The sequence below is a fragment of the Rhinolophus sinicus genome, chromosome 1, assembly GCF_057876585.1.
Source record: "Rhinolophus sinicus isolate RSI-liver-muscle chromosome 1, RSI-T2T, whole genome shotgun sequence".
Lineage (NCBI taxonomy): Eukaryota > Metazoa > Chordata > Mammalia > Chiroptera > Rhinolophidae > Rhinolophus > Rhinolophus sinicus.
Window position 1 is genome coordinate 19,142,550 of NC_142501.1, and position 23,584 is coordinate 19,166,133.

Consider the following 23,584-nt stretch of genomic DNA (forward strand, 5'->3'; position numbering starts at 1 on the left):
TTTGGGATGAAAATGTATGAAGTTCTTTAATAAAAGAATAAAGTAGAGCTAGTTTGAGCATGAATCATGATAAATAAGTTTTTAAAGCTAGAACCCAGGAAACCCTAAGCTAAGCATAAAATATAAGTATGGACTGTTAAAAACTATATGTTTGACTCATTCAAACAAAAGAGGAAAAGTTTCAGAGGGACTTTGGAAGGCATTTATTTTTTTAGTCTCTCTTTGCCTAATGTATATAAAATATGAAATAGGAAAATCTACTTGATTATTTCTATAAGAATTCTCTGAAATCTTTGATTAAAACCTGTATCTTAGGATAACTGCTGCAAAATTACGTCTGATTTTACAGGAACTTTAAAAACTCTTCTGTATAATTCCACTGTCCATTTATCCACAAACATTTCTTAAACACTTACTTTAATGTACTATATTAGGTATTGTCTAGATTTATTTAGCCAGCTAAGGTTCCCAAAAACCACTTGAAATTTTTATTTTTGTTATTAATTATTTAGACACCTTCCATTGCTTTTCAGAATTATGTGTGTGTGTGTGTGTGTGTGTGTGTGTGTGAGTGTGAGTGTGTGTGTATGCACACACACACATACTGGGGGTGCCAAAAAATGTATACACATGATTTGTATTCATCTTTTGTTATCGGTGTATATTGAGTATTACAGTTTTAATACACATTTTAAGAAAGGAAAACTATCAAAATTGTAATACTCAATATATACCAATAACAAAAGAAGAATACAAGTCACGTTTGACTTCTGCAACTACAAGAGGTGCTCAAGGTGGTTACCATCAGTGTCCAGACACTTCTGATGACGGAGAACTACTGCTTACGCAACGTTGACCAAAGTGTCCACCTGTAGACATTTTTTTGGCATCCCTGGTATATATCATATGTGTGTGAATAGATACATAGATAGATAGATAGATAGACAGACAGACAGACAGACAGACAGATTGATAGATATAGAGATACAGATATTTAAATGATCCCTTAAATATTCATTTTTCTAATTATATGGCTTACCATCTCACTAGGAGTAAAAGCCAAAGTCCTTTACAGTCCCATGAGATCCTATACAATTTAGCTCACTCCTGTTACATTTCTGATCTCATGTCTTCGCTCATTCTGCTCCAGCTCCACTGGCTTCATGTCCCTTGAATAAATATATGGACAGTCTCCTCTCTTGAGGCCTTTGCATCGGCTATTTTCTCTGCCTGAAACAATTTTTCCCAGATACCTTCATGGTGTACTCCTTTACTTCCTTTAAATCTATTAACTCCACTCTGGCCCCATTCCTTTTACCCCTTACCTGCTATATTTTTCTTCATATAACCTTCCAATAATATGTAAATTACTGCTTATCTTACATAGTTACTTTGTTTGTGTCTCTCCCACTATTAGAATATAAATTCCATGAGGGTAGGGGAGTTTTTGTATATTGCACTATTCCCCGTTCCTAGAACAATACCTGGTACATATTAGTAGTATTTAACCTATGAATGAAAATGCCTGTATTTTCTCTATGCTGTTTTACCTTTTGATAGGTTTTGGTGACAGATTTCTTTTTTACACTAGCTCAGTGGTTTTCAGACTGGGAAACTGTCAAAATACAAGTTCCTCGTCCCTACCCTACGAAATTAGAATCTGGAGTTGGAACTTGGAGCTAGAGCATGTGTAGTTCTAAAAAAGCCATGCTCATGAAGAACTATTTAAAAATATTTCAGCCTGTCACATCATTCAAAGAAGTTTTACTTAGAAACATTTATGATAGAATAAATAATTATTCATTCTATTAAAAACAAACAAACAAACAAACATGCTCTAGCAGTACTTGGAGCTTAGCTTCAGCCCATTTCTTTAGTCTCACTGAGCAGGAGCAGGAGTTCAGTTTCTTGTGCCTCAGACTCTTCCAGATTTTAGTTTAATTTTCCTGGTTTCAGTACGTTATGTCCCCTCTGCCTTTGGTAGGAGATTCTGATTCTTCAGCATTTACAGGGTTCTGGAAGTGCTGTTTCTTTGCGGCATCTCCCTCTTCAGGCACATGGACTTGGCCTTCCTCTGCTCTGCTAAGTCAGCAATCATTTCCACGTTCTTGTGGTTCATATACACCTTCTTGTCATTAAAATTGGAGTTTGTGTTTGACTTCTTTGTGCCTTATTGTTTGGGGGTAATTTTCAAGGAGAAAGGGGGGAGCAACATCTTTACACTGCCATCTTCAAACTGTAAATTCATCCTAGTTAAATTTAATTTTATTGTTTTTAGTTTATTGTGCCAACCTGTATCCCAGAATCTTATTACCCAACTTTTGTTTCTTACTGCTCCCTGTCCTGAATTCCATTCTTCATACAAAACCACAAATCCTTCCCGATATAAGCTCCATGCTTTTCCACCTCTGAATCTAGATCCCACTTCTTTTGATTATTACATGTCCAAATTCTACTTATTTGACACGTTCCTATGAGCACTTTTACTAAATCATCCCTAGTTCTGAACCCACCAACACATCAAGCTTGAATAATATCTCCCTTCATTGACCTATCTAATCACTTTATCTATATGTTTTATGGAACTTATGAGTTCATAACCTTGTTCAGTGATTATTTACATATTTTTATTTCCCCTGTTGAAAAGAAAACCATGAGAGGAAGAAGAGCTGTGTCTTGATTCACCTTTGTATTCACTTTAGCACTTTGCCTATAAAGGTGCTCAATCAATACTTGTTGAATGGATATTTTATCCTACATGTTAACGCTCCTTGCTAGCTTTGTGTCACTTGAAAATGTGTAGAAATGCTCCCATTTCTTCAGAGTACTGATTTACAATGTTTTGTGGTACCAAACTAAGAATAGACCAAGAAGAAGTCTCCCTCCCGATGCACATGAGTCTGCCAGTCATTAATCTTCCTGAGCCCTCTGTAAATCCACCGTTTCTCAGCTTCCTAAGTATATTATGAGTGACTGTCAAAATGACCAAGGGCAGGTATAGGCTACATGTTTGACAATGGCCGGGATTGTTTTTCTTGAGCACGATTATGACCAGGGTTCTTGGCACTTCTGCATCAACATTCAGTTCTATCTTTTTGCACAAATGTTAAGTATGAAATAGTTAAATCTGTTCCCTCAGTGCTTCCTTTATCTGTTGAAGGATAAACTTTTCAGCATATAGGAATTTATCAGATGCTCGATTTGGGCAAAATTTAACTGCCAGTACATCACATCTGTATTTTATCCTTGTGCTTGTTTGCAGCATGTTTTAGAAAACCTCATCTAAATTCTTCATCTGGCCAGGTGGCCAAAAAAGTATGCTCCACCTCATAATACAACAGTTGCCTTTTATTAGCCTCACTTAGGGGTTCCTTTAGCCCAAGTTCAAGAATTTCCATATTTGTGTTGATTTATAGGTATCTTTGTCCTTCCATTGTAAAACATGGTAATATATGCCTTTCAGATGCCAGTTCCTATTTATTAATAAGGGTTAGCCATCCCTGGGATTTACTTATTTTGAAATTTCAGGTTTGCTCTAGACACACACACACACACACACTTTTTTTTAGGCTGTTGGATTTGTTTCCTATTTCTTTATATCTCTCCTGTTAATAATTACCTGCTACCCTGTTTACCCGAAAATAAGACCTAACCGAAAAATAAGCCCTAACATGATTTTTCAGGATGACATCCCCTGAACATAAGCCATAATGCGTTTTTTTGGAGCAAAAATTAACGTAAGACCCAGTCTTATTTTCGGGGAAACACGGTAGTTCTTCTGTTTTCCCCCGTCATGTTATTGCTATTCATAGTCTTGCAGTTTGAATTGAGGATTTTTTTAAGTAATTTATTTTTTTATTGAGGTAACATTGGTTAATAACATTATATAAATTTCAAGTGCACATTATATTTCGATATCTGTATGCTCTATTGCATGCTCACCACCAAAAGCCTACTTTCCATCCGTTACCATATACCCTTTACCCATTTCACCCTTCCCTGACATCCCTTTCCCTCTGGTAACCACCTTTCTGTTGTCTATGAGTTTATTTTTGTTTTTTTCATGTTACCTTTTTGTTTTATATTCCGTGGTAAGTGAAATCATACAGTTTTTGTCTTTTTCTGACTTATTTTACTTAGCATAATACCCCCAAGCTCCATCGTGTTGTCTCAAATGGTGATATTTCATCTTATTATGGCTGAGTAGTATTCTATTGTTTATATGTACCACATCTTCTCTATCCATTCATCCATTGATAGACTCTTAGGTTGCTTCCATATATTGGCTATTATAAGTATTGTTGCAATGAACATGGGGTACATATATATATTTTCAAACTAGTGTTTTCATATTCTTCAGATAAATACCCAGAAGAGGAATTGCGGGATCAGATCATATGATAGTTCTAGTCTTAATTTTTTGAGGAACCTCCATACTGTTTTCCACTGTGGTTATACCAATTTACACTCCCACCAGCAGTGTACAAGGATTCCCTTTTCCCCACAGCCTCTCCAACACTTATTTCTTGGCTCTTTGATAATAGCCATTCTGACAGGTGTGAGGTGATAGTCTCATGGTGGTTTTGATTTGCATTTCCCTAATAGCTAGTGAAGTTGAGCATTTTTCATATATCTGTTGGCATCTATATATCTTCCTTGGAACAATGTGTATTCAAATCCTCTGCCCTGCGGATTTTTTTATTCTTTGGTTTCAGTTTAAAGCCCCTTGATCATACCTTTGAGTCTTACTAAGGATAATCTTTTGGTTCTTCTGAGCTACTTAGCACTTTTCGAGGAGTATATAATCATTCTAATGTCATAAGTTAGCGCTGAAACTATTGTTCTTCAGCAGCAACTGCATAATTAGCAGTGTTTTCTATATCCATATCTTTACAGAACTATAACAAGAAGAACAGATGACAGTAGCACCCTGCTTTAGAAAATGCCTCACAGGAGAGTCCTTAGAGACCCATTACAATCTGTACATAGACTCCTTCAATTTCTGCCATTGACATGGGAAGAATCTAGATATAGCTTTGTATCTCTATACTCCAGGGTGATGAAATGCCTTCCTATTTTCTGTGATAGTCATCTTATCAGTTCATTCTGCTAAAGTGGTTCAGTTCCTTGAGTGTTGGTTCAAAGGGATATAGATAGAAAGAAAAACAAATCTGACCACTTCCTGTAAGGAGGAATCTAACCTCAGTTAATTCTAGAGGGTAGCTTCATTACAAATTGCCTTATCCATACTGGAAAATGTATCATTTTCCCAACAAGATTGTATATTTTTATTAAAATACCCAATTTTTCTTGACCTCAAAGGGTGACTAAGGTAACTCTAGCTTATCCACTACTCAACAATTTAGTTTTAGGTGTTAATATAGAGAAAGACTAATATCAGCATAATTCATCAAATGAGTTGCACTTTGTCTATTGGTATGGTCTTGAGTAGTTTATCACCCATCGTACACATTACTACATGTTACTAAAGCTGAATTTTAGAAGCTTATATTCTGTATAGGGAATTGTTTGGATTAACAAAAGAGAAGATAGCATGATCTCCAAAAAAGCCTGTCTTTCTGAAAAAAAAATCACTATATTTATATCAAGATTATAAAAATGTATTCCTAAGATTCTAAAAATAATATTCCTGTATCCTCAAAAGGGAACTGACAGTTCCAGACGTCCTCTCAACTCCTAAGGACAATAACAAGATTTCTTTCATTTTTAATTGCCTTTATATTTTTATAATTTAAAAATGAGTTGTTGCTCCCCAACCAGAGTCTTATACCTGTAATTCCACTTAGGCTGAGTTTATCTTTTTCCAAAGTGTAATATTCTTCCACTCAGCATCTTAATACTTACTAGACCCTCAACCCTCTGGTAGTCTCTCCACTTTCTTCCTTTCTGAATTATTGTTTAGAACCATTTCATTCTCTCTAATAAAACAGAGAATAGACAAATGTTTTTCAAGCTACTTTAGCTTCTTTGCTGGTATAAAACCTTGAATTTGCTTGACAACCCATGTAGTGATCATTCACTTTAGACAGGAAGACATAGGAAGTCTGGCAAATTACAAATACAGATATTTAACAATTTTCAGGCCTCCTAATTATCAATGAACTACAATATTTTTGGCTTTCTTCCTAAGCTGCCACAAAATCTTCCTTTTCCTGGATCCTGGTTAGCTCCTGGAATGTACTACTATTATTTTGCTTTGCCTCACTTGTCACATACCTGCCAATCTATTTTAGAGCCTAGACAGTTAAAACTGCTCAGTTAATATAAACTCATTTGAACATAATCCAGCAGAATTTTTCAAATGTCACAAGTACCAGTTCACAGAGAAATAAGCAGTACCTCATTTTTTGGTCTCTATACCTTTTTCTTTCACTCCTGGGTTACTACCATCTGTGAGATATAAGAATGATTACAGTTCCAGAAAGTTGTTTATGTGAGACATTTGAATGCCTAAGAGTACACCCAGATCTTTACTCTGTACTTCTGGGATGCAACATGATACAGTTTCTTAGCTTTGTCATCCTGTGTGACCATGTTCAGGTCATGTTGCCTCTTAAGGCCTCAGTTTCCTCATACCAAAAATGAGACCTGAAGTTCTCTCTAGATTTATGATCTATTTAATTGATCCCCAGATTTGGATCTCATTATTAACGAATGTTCCTGGAACACCTGCTGGCATTTTCTGATTTTCTTTTCCTTTTTAAGCAAGTTTTACACAAGATTTTTCAGTGAGTAATACTGTTGTGTTCCAAATGTGACAGATAATTGATTCTGATTTAATGTTTGTTGTCATAATAGTGCAGCACAAGCCTTTACTAAATTACATATTGCTTTTATAACTTAACTGGAATTGTGTACATAGATCACTTTTCCAACAATTCTCCCCCTTTTACTGGCAGAGCTTGGTGAATCCTTTGCCAGTAATAAATTGTGCATTGGGAAAGTCCGACTTCCACATTAAGAAGCTAATGACTTGTGTTTTTTGAAACCAGATTTGCCAAAACAGTCTCTTCAGACACTTAGGCTTTTTTAAAGCTCTATTTTCTTTGGCTGGCTTAAAATGTGAATTGAATAATCTCCTTGGTTCTGGTGGTTCTGATGCATCTGCTGCCAGTAGTGGATGTTGGCCTGGGCAAATGGGACTTCCATTACCTAAGGATGAAGAGTCTCCAACTGATTATTAAAGATGTTGATCAAGAAGTTATGTACCTTGGACCTTGCAAAACTAATCAAGCATGAAGTAGAGTGCTCTTTAGATAAGGTGTAGTTTTTGTAAGAGTAATTAAAAGGTTTAAAAATATTTTTTGGGATATGACCCCAGTGTGACTTTCCATGGTCTAGAGAGCTCTAGGGTAAGTTCCTTGTCACTGACCGACAGTATAGTAAAAAATGGTTCATATATGGTCATAGCTGTGGAAAACCCTGCTATGGATTTTGTTTAACAACCATTATTTCTTTTCTCATCTTTTTTTAACTCTGTAGGTATTATAATATTAGTATGTGTTTTGTTTCCTTTATAATACCTATGATTTACTAATCAATATCAAGGTCAGTATTTTTTGAGCACATAAAACTTGAAGGGGGAAAACTTTTTGTGCTTTTTTTGCCTCACACTGTACAATGATTGATTTCTCACACACATGAACGTAGGTAAAGGTGCAAATAAACATTTTTCTGTTGAATTAATTGCATAATTTAGCCAACTTTGAAAATTGAAAAGGGAAATACATTATTCTTCCCATCAACTAAATGGCCAGCCAGATCCATTTGACCACAACTAAAAGAAAGAAGCAAAGGTTAGCAGAATGGTAGACTATATGAGTAGTAACTTTGAATTGGGATAAATGGAACTCAAGTGACCACTGTTCTTTTCCTTCCTCTGCATTCTATCTTATATCAAATGCTAGAAGGATTGGATAGCAATTTCCCCTAAGGCAGAAAACTGACAGCCACCAGTTGGGAGCCCCTGGGGTGTTACTATGCTTTGCCATGGCCTGAGTGTCTGGAGAACCTAGAAACAGGTAACTTTTTGTTGTATTTTTGGTAAAGAACTACCAAAATTCCTTATTCTCTGCTAAAGTCAGTGAACTAGCTTCTAAGGAAACCATGTGTGAGAAATTACTATGCCTGTTTGACAGATGGTGATTTGTCAATATTCTGGCTGCCCTTTGAACCTTCCCCAAGTTGCCTTCAAAGTTAGAGTTCAGAACCAGTCATACCATGTGCGTATTTAATGTTGAGAAGTATTGCTTTTAAATGGTGTATTTGCCCTTTTGTTTATTCTTTGCTGTTTTATTTTTCTTATATATGTTTGTTAGAGAGCAGTAAACAGTGATATTGCTAAATTCAGGTTTTCAATTTCATACTTTCCCTGATGTATGAAGTTAGAACACTGAAAGAAAAACATGTAGTGGGACAGGTACTACCAACTTACATGGTTGTCAGTATCCATTTGGTAATATTCTATGCACCTGCCTTGATTCTTATCTATGCCTTATGTAGTCTTCACTAATAACGACTGTTGCCATAATCATACAGCTCGGAATATATTAATACTGATACCACATTTTTCATTATAGTTATCCTCGGATAGCATTCAATTACCACAAAAGTGTTGATTTGGTAGCATTCAGTTACCACAAAAGTGTTGATTTGTGAATAATTTGTTTCCAGGAACTAATTATTTAACCATAACTATGTTTATTTATAGTGCTTATGGTTTCTGGAAAAATATATTTTCAACTCTGAACCTCACTCAGGAGGGTTTGGAATGCTCAATGAAAGTTGAAGAATTCTGTCAGACCAACAAGCAGGTGTATACAGATATTGGTCTCCATTAGAGTTATAGGAGGACATTTGGCTACTGTACACTTGCATTCTTTGTTTTTAATAATATATCAGATAATTAAAAATTAATTTAAATTTAAAAATAACTTAAAAGGGGGAGTAAGAGAAACATAAATTTGAGAATGCAAAATAATCTTTTAAAAATAATAAGGAAATAAATTTAGGGTGCTAAATTTGTCAAATCAGTTTTTCTTAAATATAGAAGTATGTTTGAAGAATATATTTCTTAAGGAATATATTCTCTATATTATAGTTTTGTGTCATTGGTATCATAATTAAAATAATTGAGATAATGTATAGGACAGCTTATCTGAAATAGTCCTTTCAAACCAAAACATGTAATTCTTTATTTCAGTTTATTTATTTTGCTAAACACCAATAAAATTTACTTCATCTGCCCTAAATTCACTATAACACTATACTTCTATACGCCTCTGCCCACAAAAGAAAGAAAAAAGAAGGAATACAAATAAGCAAGCAAGCAAGGAAAGGCAACTTTTAGAGGATAAGCTTCAGGTAGGTTTAAATTTCATAGGAATTTCCTTTAAATGATATGTAAAATGGGAACTAACAAAGACAGAGGCATTTAGCAGAAAAATATTTTTAACTTTTTTGACTTCATATCTTTCATTCCAACTTCTGTAAACAACTTCTTCGCTCTTACTTAGAAGTTGTGACATGACTATTAATGTTCACAAGGAAGCTTTTGAAGACATACACTAACAATGACAGTTTTTATACTTGCTGAAATGTGTGGTGTAATTCTTTTACTCAGATCCAATTATAATTTTTCAGTTACCCAACTTTGATTTCTCAGTGCCCGTCTATCTTTCTTTCCTGCTGACTACCTTCGTCAGAAATATGGTACCTCTGATCAAAGCTTTTCAAATTGGTGAGGAGGAAATAATAGTAATGTAAATTAAGTAGCTACTTACTTAGGTTTACTCTTTATAGAAATATTATGATTCTCACCTTAACTACAAATTTGTTTCTCTAAGATTATGGTTAGTTAATGGGGAAAAAAAGTAAAGACCCCAGGAGCCAAATGAGCTATCGTAAGGAAGTTGAGTCACCTGAGGTGAAAAAAAGTGTCTCAGAGGTTTTAGAGACCATCAACTTGACAGAGGCACTTTAGCACCGTTATTTGGACAAGGATCTCAGATACTGGAAGTATTCATAATGGGGTGGACTCTCCTGGTGTGGAAAATAATGTGCCTTGAATAGATCACGGCAATGTAAGATGCAACAACATACCTCATTTGTAAGTTAATTTTTTGGTAAGGATTATTTTATAATTTGCAGAAAATGCTAATATGTTAACTGTATGATTTAAAGGGAAATAAAATTGATTTCAAAATATTTTATTGGGAAAAATGAATGAAAATTATATGTTCCTCTACCTGAAGATATGTACATCTTTTGTATTTATCTTAATACTGAATTTAAAAAATAAACGTATCTCTGGACCTAAGTATAGCTTACCAGAGTTTTTCATGGTATAATACAACATCCCAACTTTTCTTATTCTTTTCCTAGTCTGAGTTCACAAATGACTTTTATTCAGTTAATTGGTTAGACCACGTGCTGTTGACACATTAATACCAGATTGAGGACCCTTCATTGTGGTTCAGTAGCCTCATGGGGTGCCTAATTCTGGCCACTGCTCTTTAAATGGGTGCCTATGGGCAGTGAATGAGAAATTCATAATACATCAGTTCAAACACATTACCACTATTGAAAAATTAGTTCAAAAGTGAACATTCTGTGGTTTCAATCAGTAGAATTATCTTTATCATTAATTACTAAGAAGTCTATTCTTTATATCTTTTATTGCTATATTTGGAGATATTTCTTTAAATCCTCTTGAATAGGTACATATAGCAGTAAGTTTTCAAAAACTGAATAAGAGACCATCTGAACTTGTTACACTTTTAATTCAAGTAGCAAATTCCAAAATGATTTGCAATGATTCTTTTTAAAGTTTTTGTTCCTAGAAAGTAAGTAAACATATAGATTTAGACAATTCTAATCAATACATGTCTTCAACAACAAATATCATTTGAGTGAAATGAGGTGTAGCAAAGCTGTAATGTATCTGACGTATTCATAATGGTGTTATAGCATTAATTAGCCTATCAAAGCGAGTCTTTAAATTATTGGGTTTTTTGCATTATAATAAAGGGAGGAAAATGGGTCTTCCACAGCACCAAATTACTCCTAAGTCAACAAATATTTGAGGCGCTAAGAAATGGTCAATACCTAATATTTATCATGTTACAAGAATATTCGGGGGGGGGAATCAATCACATGGGAAAATAGATGCAGCTACCGTGTTTCCCCGAAAATAAGACCTAACCGGAAAATAAGCCCTAGCATGATTTTTCAGGATGACATCCCCTGAACATAAGCCCTAATGCGTCTTTTGGAGCAAACCTTAATATAAAACCCGGTCTTATTTTCGGGAAACATGGTATATTTTGAGTCCCATAACAATAAATTCCCTAACTTTTTGAAATAAAATTTTAAAGGTTTTCTTGATAGACATTTAGGTTAACCTTTGTTCCCATGCCTAAAAGGCACAGATGGAACTGCTAACATGTATTTATTTTATGAATAAAGTAAGAATAGCTGCCTTACCAATTTCCTGGAGCCTAGTCATGGCCTGTGTCATTTTTGTCCATTTTATCATGTGATTTGTTCCTTCATCTTCAAAGATAATCTGATGCGCAATTAGTGGGGAATACTTTCTCCCTGTGGAACTGATCTCTTGAGATAACATTGAAAGGGAATAATTTCCTGTTAGGTCCATGGACACTGGGAATTGTGCCAGTCAAGATTTGTGAGCTGCTTCTTTGCCCACATACTTAGGTTCAAATGAATGACCCATGCAGGCAACAGTATCAGAGTTAATATCAGAATCTGTCATTTTCTAAATCCGTACAGTCATTAGAAATAAAGCTTCCCTTTTTTTAGGTAGCCATCTTCATTCTACAGTGATTAAAAGGTTTAAATTAATTTTGTATTCCTTTACAGAAAGCTTCCAGAATGAGAAAAGATGGAGCGTGCACTTGCTTTTGTGTTATGGTTTGTTTAGTAAACATTCATTATCTATTATATAGAATATTTCATCTAAAAATTTTATCCTAAATATAACACCCTACTAGTATATTTCATAAAATGCAGTATAGATATTTCAAAGAGAACATTATTGAAAATCAGAAGGCAAAGAAAGGATTGAGCATTTTACTAAGTTAAAATTAGCCTGATTGGGGGACTGGCTGCCTTTTTCTAACCCATAGCGTCTTTTCAATCCTACTCATTCCCTTTCCCTTCAAATAAAACAAGTACCATCCACCTATCAACTCAGTAGATCTTTTCTTATATTGTTGACCTAGGTAGGGAAGAAAACTTCACAAACTTCATATTTTCCATCTTTCATAACTGAATTGTTATGATTCAAACTCATAAACTGAGAGGGAAAACTCTAAAATATAAGGCACTTTTTTGTTATTTAAAAAAAAGGGAAAGTAATTTATCTCTATTAGATTGATTAAGAGGTTTTTGTTTTTTTTCTCCTAATCTAAAACTTTAGGAAAATTTCAACATGTTTTATAAAGGAATGTAGTAGCTTGGCTTTCATTAACACAATAACACATAAATGTAAATATTGGCAGTCCTATAACCCCAAACAGTTTTTGTGATATAAGAAACTAGTGTTTAACTATTACTGCTGCCATCATAATTTCATTACTGTGGCTTCTTTACACACTTTCTCCAGTGACGCAAATAGACATGATTTTTTGGAACATCAAACTTATGGCTGACTTCTCTCTTCTTCATTACTTATGTTGGACAAACTGCCATTATCACTTGCCAAAAATAATCCCACAGTTCAGTAGACTTCAGTTTTGAGGCCTCTCCTGTCCTCCTAAGACCACCAGTAGCCTTGTCTCTTAGAGATTAGAAATTGGACACTTCTTTGATGTTTAACAAACCAGGCTGTTCCTTAACCTCTAAGAATGAATATAACAAAACAACCAATTTTCTAAGCAACGTCACTAGAAACATTTCAGCAAATCCCTTTGGAATGCATCCTTTGTAACAGGCCAAATTATTTTTGTATCACGCTTTACGAGATTTTTATTAAGGTGATGATAATAGTAAAGTCTCTAATAGGGAAAGATATTATCAGTTATATGTATCTTCCTTTATCTATATATATATCCAGATACAGAAATGACTAAAAACTCACTAAATTTTGGTAATAGTCTTTTGCTGGAATCAGGTTCGAGAAACTAAGAGTAGAATAGGGAGCTTATAGAGTTCAGACTTCTATTATTCTTATACTATAACCAAGTCCATGAAACTAATGTTAAAATAGGGAGCTTATTTAATTCCACCAACTTCCCAGTTCCTATTCCTTCCTTCCCTTTTACCACCTTCCCTCACTCCCACCCTACACACACTTTCCTTGCTGTATTTTAGGAAATGTGTGTTTTTTTTTGTTTTTTTTTCCGTCTCATTTCTTTTCCCTTCTGTTTTCTCGGTTTTGTAACTTGTTTGTTTAACCTTTCCAATGATATCCTGTGGATTATGCTAAAGTATAATAAATAAGTTACATAGTCAAGTTTGTAGAAAGACCTTATACCATCAAACCATAGTTAATAGAAACTGAGAGGTCTTTTTAAAGAAGTATGACATTAACTCTGCACTTTTTCCCATTTCTCCTTAAGCACTTCAGTGTTTTTTTATGAAATGTTTCAAACTTCTAATTTCCCTGTTATACTAAATAGTTGAATGGCATTTAATTATCAAGCACAATTCCCAACTTGGTTGTTCAAGTAGTCAACTTTCTCTTCCATCAAATGAAATTTATTATTATGTGATCATTAAGTACATTTTATTTAAAAATATTTCTCTCAAGTCTTAGTTCCAGGTAGTATATTTAAAAAAGTGGTTCAAGTTTTAATCTCATCCTTACTTTATCCCACATGTAAGAGTCTGTTAGCATTCCATTGCCCCTTAGCAACTAACTGCTTTTTTATTTTGTCTTTCATTTATCCTTAAATTTCATAAGCTAACAAAAAGCCCAGAGTTTTACCTTCTACTGTCTTTGTCTTCCAAACCTATCGTATTTCATTTTTCAGAATACCTTAAAGATTGCCCTATGGAACAAGTATTACGTTCAGCAGTATGGTTTTGAAGAAAATTTTGTGATGGTGCTATTTATTTTCATCCATCTAATATTTAAGATGCATTTACGTATCCATTGTTACCCGAGTTTTAATAGATTAAATTTTACTAATTTATAAAATAAAACAGAACAGTTATGAAGATAAATGTATGAATGGGCCTGTAAATGACAGCCTTGCCTTTGCTACTTCTCAGGAGGGAAAGTCTTCCTGGTAACCTGCAAATGTAAAAGAATCCTTTGCTTTCCCAACCTCCTTTAACCTCGCAAGCTGTAGAGAACTTGGACTTTTTCCTCCTCCATTGCAAAAATAAAAGATTATGGTTAAAGAAGGCATTTTTGCTGGACATCTTTTAAAAAGTAAATAAGAATTAAAATTTTAATATATTTTCTGGTTTTAAAAATGAGGATTATAATTCATCATGATCTGAACTTAATTTGGCAAGATCTGTAACAATGAGAGATACATGGTCATTAACTCTGAAGACTTTCATGTTGAATTTATAATCCACTTTACTCTTATTTTTAGCATGTGCTTGCCTAGACTTAAACACAGATTTTATTGGGTAAAATGTAAAATGAAATCAGCATTTTGAAGGAGGTCAAATATCTGCACAAGTATGCATTTGTTCTTAAAAAATATGTTTGAGACAAGCATACATATGATAGATTAAACATTTATGTATATTTCTATGTATTTGTGTTTTTCATTTTAAATAAACTCCTATCCCATCTTCAAGACTCACCTCAGTGAATCCTTTGCTGGTCATCAACTCTGCCTGCCTTTCCTTGGTTCTAACATTGCCCATTATACAGGGCTCTGTTATCAATTTCATGCTTATATTGTGGTCATGCTTGTATATGTGGTCATATTGTGGTCATATGTGGTCGTAGCACATCTATTAGACTGTACTCCCGGAGGGCAGGGGCTGATTATATTTTTATTTTCTCAGCATAAAGCACTGTGCTGCCGTAGTGATGTGAGCACGGAGGTGTAGGATTGTGATAACAGAATTCTACTACTGACCACGTATGCTCCTAACCACCCTGTAAGATCCCTGAGACCAAAAAACTGTAAGATCCCTGAGACCTCAAGGGACAACTGCAAAATAAAGCAGGGAACCTTGGCTGGATGGGTGCCCAGAAACTTCAGGGTAGGGCTATGAGAAATTGGACTGGAGCATCAGAGCTCCTACGGGGCCTCTTTCTGTATTTACTCAGAAATAAATAGAAATTTACTTGAAAAGGGAACTGATTTGATGGATAAATAAACATTTATTGAAAGCTCACTTGTAAAGTTCAAAACTGAATGTCCCAATTGGCTAGTAACATGGGAAGACCAAAGGGAAGAGTACACAACAGCAATAGAGAGGTGACTGAGCTTTCTCCCATGTGGGCCCTGGCTCAGCTTACGCCTCCTACCTACCTCATGGGATGAAGAGAGATGAAGGAGAGTCCCAGCCACGCGTTCAGCCTTTTAAAGCACAGTGACCCCACTTATTTTGAAGGTGATATAATCAAAGTCCTCAAATTTAACACATCAGGTTAATATATGCTCATCTTTTCGGATGATGTGAAGAGGAGTTGGCAAAGAGACTTGATTGCATCTTCTCTCCTTAGAGCTTTATAAGTGAGCTTTCAATAATTGTTTATTTATCCATCAAATCAATTCCCTTTTCAAGTAAAATTGTATTTTTTTCTGACATTGCCTTTTCTTACTATTTTGATGTTCTTATCGTGAACTTTGAAATTCACATATTCTCAATGTTTTTGCAACGTATACACTTCTAGAATTGTCATTGCTTAGTGTTGGTATTGGTGTGGGGAAGATGTAGAATACAGTCCCAGGAGAGTTCTTTAATTGTATTTGACCTTTGTGCATAATGTGTCCAAAGGGAAGGACATTGCTTATGAAAAGAGCATTAACATAGCTATACTTAAGAGTAGAAAACCCTGAAACCTTTATTTGAAAAGGAACTTATTCATGCTATTAAGTATTCATTGTACCGGTCCATCCAAGGCTTTAATCATTTGAATTATCAATGTTTTCTTTCTTTTGGTGATATAAGAAGAGAGGGAATATAATACCTGGCTTCTATACAGCAGAATTACTAATGCAAAAGCTCAAATATTTCATTTGGGCTTATATGGTATTGGAAAACACTGATCCATTAAGTCAGTTAAAATGTTTACTGTTTTAGATTATTCAAGTGCTATGCACATTCTAATATAAAAGCAAAATAAGAGTTATTTTAAATGAGCCATTTAAAATGAGCCACCAGTTTTAAGCGGTATGTGGAGACACATAAAGGAGGCAATTTTTTAGCTTCTATTTCTTTAATTTTATTAAGAAATAATTGACATATGTCACTGCATAAGTTTAAGGTGCGCAGTGTGATGGTTTGATTTACATATATTGTGAAATGATTACCACAGTGGGTTTAGTTAACATCTATCAGCTCATAGATGTGCAATAAAAAGAAAAGAAAAAAAATTTTCCTTGTGGTGAGAATGCTTAGGATCTACTCTCCTAACAACTTTCCTGCGTCTCATACAGCAGTGTTAACTGTTGTCATCATGTTGTACATGACATCCCAGGACTGACGTGTCTTACTCAGAACTGGAAGTTTGTACCTTTTGACCACGTTCCTCCTATTCCCCCTCCCCACCCACTCCTACCTCTGATAACCACAAATCTGATCTCTTTTTGTATGAGTTTGTTTTGTTTTGTTTTAGAGTCCACATATAAGTGACCTCATACAGTATTTGTCTTTGTCTGACTTATTTCGCTTAGCATAATTCCTTCAAGGTCTATCCATTGTCCCTAATGGTAGGGTTTTCTCATTTTTTCTAGCTGAATAATGTATCTACGAGTATATAGATATAGGTATCTATACAGATATAGCTATATAGACATATATCTCACACCTTTTTTATCTATTCATCTATCAAGGAGCACTTAGGTTGTTTCCATGTCTTAGCTAATTATAAATAATGCTATGAACATGGGGTGTAGATATCTTCTCAAGTTAGTGTTTTCGTTTCCTTTCCCAGAAGAAGGATCGATGGATCATATGGTAGTTCTATTTTTAATTTTTTGCTCAACCTCTACACTGTTTTCCATAGTGGCTGCACCAATTTACAGTTTCACCAGCAGTGCAGGAGAATTCCCTTTTGTCCACATCCACTCCAGTATTTGTTATCACTTGTCTTTGATGATGGCCATTCTAAAAGGCATGAGGTGATAACCTCACTGTGGTGTTAATTTGTATTTCTCTACTGACTAGGGATGTTGAGCATCTTTTCATGTAACTGCTGGCCATTCATATATCTTCTTTGGGAAAATATCTATTCAGGCCCTTTGCCTATTTTTAAATTGGATTATTTGGTTCTTTGCTATTGACTTGTATGAGTTCTTTCTATATTTTGGATATTAACTTCTTATCAGATATATGGTTTGCAGATTTTTTGTTTCCATCGTGTTGGTTGTCTTTTTATTTTTTTGATGATTTCTTTTGCTGTACAGAAGCTTTTTAGTTTAATGAAGTCCTACTTGTTTTTTATTTTGTTGCTTACGCTTTAGGTGTGACTTCCCTAAAAATCATTATCAAGATCCATGTCAAGGAGCTTTTTTCATATGTTTTCTTTTAGGAGTTTCGTGATTTCAGTCTTTAATTCACTTCGAGTGAATTTTTGTAAGTGGTAAAAGACAAGGATACAATTTCATTCTTTTACATGTGAATATCCAATTTTCCCAGCACCATTTATTGATAAAATCGTCTTTTCTCTATTGAATGTTCTTGGCTCCCTTGTCAAATATTAGGTGGCCATATATGCTGCGTTTATTTCGGGGCTTACAAGACTGTTCCATTGGTCTGTTTTTCTGTGTTTATGATGGAGGCATTGTAATGATTGGATTATTATATTGTGTTCTTTGCTTAGGGTGTTCCAGTCATGGCAATAAGAAACAAAATGGTATCAGAAGGACTAGACCCAGATCTTCTTGAGTAAGTAATTCTTCTAATATAATGATATCATTACCAAGATACTGAATTTGTAATACTGAGTTATAATAAAAATATTTCAAACTCTCTCTACTTTTTCCTATACAGTGTTTTATAATTGAGGAAACCACCTTCATAAATAGTGTCTCTGCTATGGTACAAAGATAAAAAATCTACCCTATGCTACTAAAACCAGCCTTTGCACATTTAAGAGCATTTACAATAGATCAGTGGTGAATCTAGATATCCAGAAAAGATGGAATTTGATGACAGTTTTGTTACATAAAAGTAGAGTCCATAAGAAATATGGTTTTTTTCCATGCTGCCTGCTTCGTCTCTCTTTTCTTCCTTCTTTCCTTCCTTCCCTCCTTCCTTCCTTTTCTTCTTTACTTTTTTCTTTTCTCTTCTCCCTTCTTCCTCTTCCTCTTCTTTTCTTTCTCTTTCGCCTTCGTTTCGCTCTCTCTCAATTATCTACCAGATTTTCATTTCAGACCTTACTGTATAGGAAATTTACCATAATCTAAGTTGAGCCAGAGTGAGAAATAAATAGGTTAAAGTCACTCTAGATCCACATTAATTGTTATTATGAAACTAGATACTGGATTGTGTGAGTTTTATTAACTATTTGTTGAGAAATGCTGACAATTTGTGGCTCAGAAATTTGACAATAATTTATTCCATCCAAGCAAACCTGGCTACATAGCTCATCCTGGATAAAATATATCTTAATGTATTATTCAGAACTAGACTGTTTTGTAAGTATCTAGATACTTATAAACAGTCTTTCCAGTTTGGGGCTTTTAGTTCACCCCAATGTATTTAGCTATGTTATTCAGGCATTCATGTTGTACTAGCAGTATACTACTTTGGAATTTTTCTTGGCTCTCAGCCCTTAAACAAAATGTGTTCATTTTGGAGGTGAAACACCATAAAACAGTCTCTTTTTCATATTTTATCATCAAAAGTATGAAATTTGGGAATTTTTAAAAAGTTTTTAAGAACAGATTTTCAACATGTATCTAACATTTAATAATGTCCAAGTAGCAAACAGTTCAATTGCATGGATTGGTAATTTGAACTAAAGCATCTTCAGGATATTTGACATTTATTCTGGAAATTGTTTCTGACACACACACACACACACTTTAAAAGCAGATGGATTGTGACATATATTTTAATGTGATTGAACATATGGGTCCAATCCATTTGGTACTCACTGTAATATATGTTATAAATATACTTAACATTGACCATGACCTTTTTTTTTTTTTTTTTTTTGCTTCTGGAAATACACAGTAGACCTGCTATAATAACAGAGCTAAAGTGACCTTTGAAATGATGATTTTTCTCTGGAGAGAAAATATAATAAATGGAAAACTAGCATCCCAATAAGCATCAACATACATTGACTATCCAATCCCTTTACCCCTGTGGCTTCATTTCGTCCACTGTTCAGACTAAAGCTACTTCATAATCCTTTACTTAACCAGCTACCCACACTAGCATTTTTAATATCCCTCACATCTGATCACATCACGTGCTTCCATGTCCATTGCTGTTTAGTTCAACCTCTCATCATTTCTCACCTGAGTTATTATAATAGTTCCTGACTGGTTTTCCTATTCTCTTTTAATCTGTTACTAAAGCCTGAGTGTATCTGTTCATACTTCATTCTTCATTCAAATCTTTCTGTGACTCTCTGCTGCCTTCAACATATAATCTAACGTATTAGAATTGCATATAAATACTTTTATCATCGAGACCCAGATTCTTTCTCTGGCTTCATTTCTTGCCTATCTTATGTAGCTGTAACAAACTACTGGCAGTTCTCCATATGTATCATTTTCTTATTCCCTTTTGGTGTCTTTGAATGTTTTCTCTCTTCTCCATGGAGCTCCCCTTCCCCCATCTTATTGCTCTGGCTGATTTCATATTTCAAGAGTCCATTTGGGTATCACCACCCTAAGAAGTCCATGGATGGCTACCAAGAGGCGAATCCCTGGTACCCCTAATAATTCCTTGATGTATCCCACTTAGCAAGTTTGAGGGTATGTCATTGTCTGTAAATGTTGAAAAACATTCAGTTGCAAGATGGTGCCAAGTTTTAGGGTAGAATTCCAGTAACAGCTCAAACATCATCTTACAGAAAAGCTACTCCTCAACCACAGCCTGGAGCCGGAATTCTGCCCCATTACCTCATAAGTACAGGCCATTGGTCACAAGGGGCACTGGTTGGAATGGGGGTGACTCACTAGAACCTATCACCACTACTGCTAGCAAACCAGCTCCAACTGCATTTAGCCAGATATGATAAATGGAGGAATCAACTGTCTTGTTAATGAGGAATTCTGGCACTCTGATAATCATGTTTACAGAAAAGTTGAAGAGCCTCACTTTGGGAGAAAAGTCTGAGCTGATGAAGAGAAGAAAATGTGCCACCCAAGTGAAGAGTGTACTTTCATTTAGAATCGTAGGTACATAGTAAGCCTCAGCCAAGAACTTTCAGTAAAGATTGTTCTGTTTCCTTTTTTCTTTTAAAGTATAAACATACACTTTTTTTACTAGCCTTAGATAGTAAAACAGACTCATATAACTGCCTAGATTTGCCTGAACTGAGCAAAAAGCAAAGCTGAGGTTGATATAAAATAACTACTGATTAGAAAATACATTGTTATTTGATTGTATATAAAATTTCGGAAGCTAAGTGTACATAATTGTAAACTAAAATAGTTTACATGATAAAGGAGAAGAGAGCCTGGCTCTTTTCCTAAGAAAAATGACTATTATCGAACTTTAGAAATTCTGTAAAACTTAAGAAAATGTCTAATAATTACCAAATAAATAGTATTTGTGTGCTGCTTCTAAGGGATTAATTAGTTTTAAAAATCCACATTTTTGAAAATAATAATAGTTCTTATATAACCAAGAATTAGTCCTGTTTATTGTAAAAATTAGTTTCCAATGCCACTGAAAGAAAAAAGATACGTGAAAGAGTACCTTTGTCACCTCATACTCAAAAGAGTTTAATGGGAAAGAAAATGGAAAATTTTAAGGTTAATTTGTTTTAGTTTTGTATTCAGAAATATAAAACAGGTAAACCATGCCTTGTAAAGTCTTCCAATCAATGCCTGGATTTTTTACCAGGGGAAAACAAAGAAAAAAAAAAAGCATTTCTGTCATATCCTGTTCTAGGCTTACATTTATGTCCCAGAATTAAGGTTGTTTACTATTATTATGCAGTAATTAGTATTTGTACTACTCTTGGATACAGAGATTAACCCTTGGGCCTGCCCATCAGCTAGAGATGAAATTCGTGATGGTTAAAGGCTCAGGCTAAAGCAGACTTCAGTAATGGTCAGCTTGCTGGGTTTCAGGTTCTGCCCTGCTACTTTCTAGCTATCTGACCCCGGACTAATTACCTAATCTCTCTGTGCATCAGTTTCCTCATCAGTGTAATGGGAAATGGAAGAATTCATAGAGTTGATTGGACTAAATAAGATAAAGATGTAAACACTTAGCACAGTTCTGGATAAGCAGTAAGCGTTAGATGTGATTTATAAATGTTATGTAATGGAGGAAGATATAGCAAGTTCTAAACAACTTACCAGGCTTTAGGATCACAACTTGTTTATAATCCTGTAGTTACCTGTATACCATTGTGATGAGACAGGTAAAGGGTTAACAGGAACCGGCTTGTGAGCTGGTAGGAAGGAGCTTAAACATTAACCACTTATCTCTGAATCCCTGGCTAGCACTGCACCTGAAAGCTGACAAGCACCTTACATCCATCGTAGGTGGGAACGGAACATTTCCCAATCGCAATAGCAATCTCCTGCAAGCTGACATCCATCATAGATGGGAACAGGACAGACAACTGTAGTAGCAGCCCTCCTGCAGGCTAACAAGCACCCTATATCCTGCTTAGAAAAATGTGAAACTCGAGCTAAACAAAAACCTTGCACAGCTGTCTCCTTCAGACTCTGCCCTGGCAAACTTCTGCCAGTATTTCTCTTACCCCTCTGTCTCGGTGGCTCTATCAGACTACCCAGGCAAAACTTGTTTTGCCAGTTCAAAACAGAACTCTCTCTCTCTCTGCCTGACTTTCAATAGATCTTTTTGCTCTTGTAGAGTCTCATGAATGCTTTCATGTTCTGCGATGACCAGTGGTTAATTCCACACCAAGACACATTTGTGTTTTCAACAAAGAGATATTTACCATACACAGAGTATTCTGTTTTCTCAAACTGGAAAATCTGTATTTTAAACGTTGCAGTAAAGAACAGACTTCTGAATGAAATTCAACTGGTCATACTCCATATAAGTAAAAGAGTACAGTTTGCAGCATATTGATTTGGCTGAAGAAAGCATGTAATTGAATTCAAGTTACTCTGCAGGCTTCGAATAGAACCAGCTCAGTTGGCATTTGTCCTAAAGATATCTATTCAAAAGATTTATACTCTTCTCCCAGACTGTGGAAAGACCTGTCTTATGGTTGCCAGAAACAAAAGTAACCACCTCAGCCTACTTATCACTGAGACAGAGGGGATTTATTAGTGCTAACCAAAAGGATACTGGAAAGCAAGATTTTCTGTTAATTATATTCAAGGCATGTCCGACAGATTTTTTTGCCCTCTAAGGGAATTCCTTTTCGGCCAGTGATCTTTGCCTACCTCTTGGTACACAACAGCATTAATGGATTAAAGGTTGGGTTTGGGCTGACTGAGGATAGAAGAGGCCTCAATTCCCCAACCCGACAATTCCAAAAGTAAGTTCTTTTTTTCACTCGTTCCATTTTTTTTTATTTCTTGTTGAGCTGGGTTCCCATTCAGTTTAGTTGCCAGTCTTCAACCACTGGCTGGCAGAGTGGAAACAAAATATAAGACAGGAGAAAACAATGTCAAAAAATTGTGATTGGTCCACTGTTAGAGACCTTGATCACAAGAGTGAGAGAGATAATAAAAATAAAAAAGACAGTGTTACTAGAGCATTTGAGATTTTGCTCCCTGGTATATGTTGTCAGTTTGGCTCAAATAAGCTCTTATAAAAATTAAAAAAAAAAAAAAAGGTAGTATTACCCTATCCAACCAAAAGTTTGCTCATCAATGCATCCTTTGGATTGATTTATGGCCAAAAGGGGAAACTGTGGGTAAAAAGGGGGCTCTATAGAAAGTAACCTGACTGGGCGATCTGATCATAAACTCCTAACTGGGCAGGTCATGGAGGGTAGTCACGCCCCAGACATGTAACTTCTTCAGTAACAGGTTAATCTTCGTCATAAGCAAGTCCTGTCCATTGTTTCTGTGCATCTAGGTTAACAGATCTTTGAAATAACCACCCTCAAGAGAACACATATGCTTATCAACTATCTGTAGTCCAATCCCCGCTTTGATTTTTCTCACCTCCATATAATCTTCCTTACATTCCCTCCTTAATTCCAAATGCATAAAAGAAGCTGCAAAACTGTTATTCTCTAGAGCATTTGAGATCTTGTTCCTTGGCATGTGTCCTCATTTTGGCTCAA

At 35.1% G+C, this 23,584-nt stretch overlaps 1 protein-coding gene across 3 annotated transcripts in view; it reads left to right on the forward strand.

The window, feature by feature from the left end:
• WASHC3 (WASH complex subunit 3) overlaps positions 1-23,584 on the forward strand; it is a 42,285-nt gene that overhangs the window by 15,130 nt on the left and 3,571 nt on the right. For all 3 annotated transcript variants that reach the window (XM_019732203.3, XM_019732204.3, XM_019732205.3), the window contains one exon: positions 18,002-18,066. In XM_019732203.3, coding sequence (XP_019587762.2) covers positions 18,002-18,066 — 65 coding nt within the window. The remainder of the gene's footprint in view (positions 1-18,001; positions 18,067-23,584) is intronic.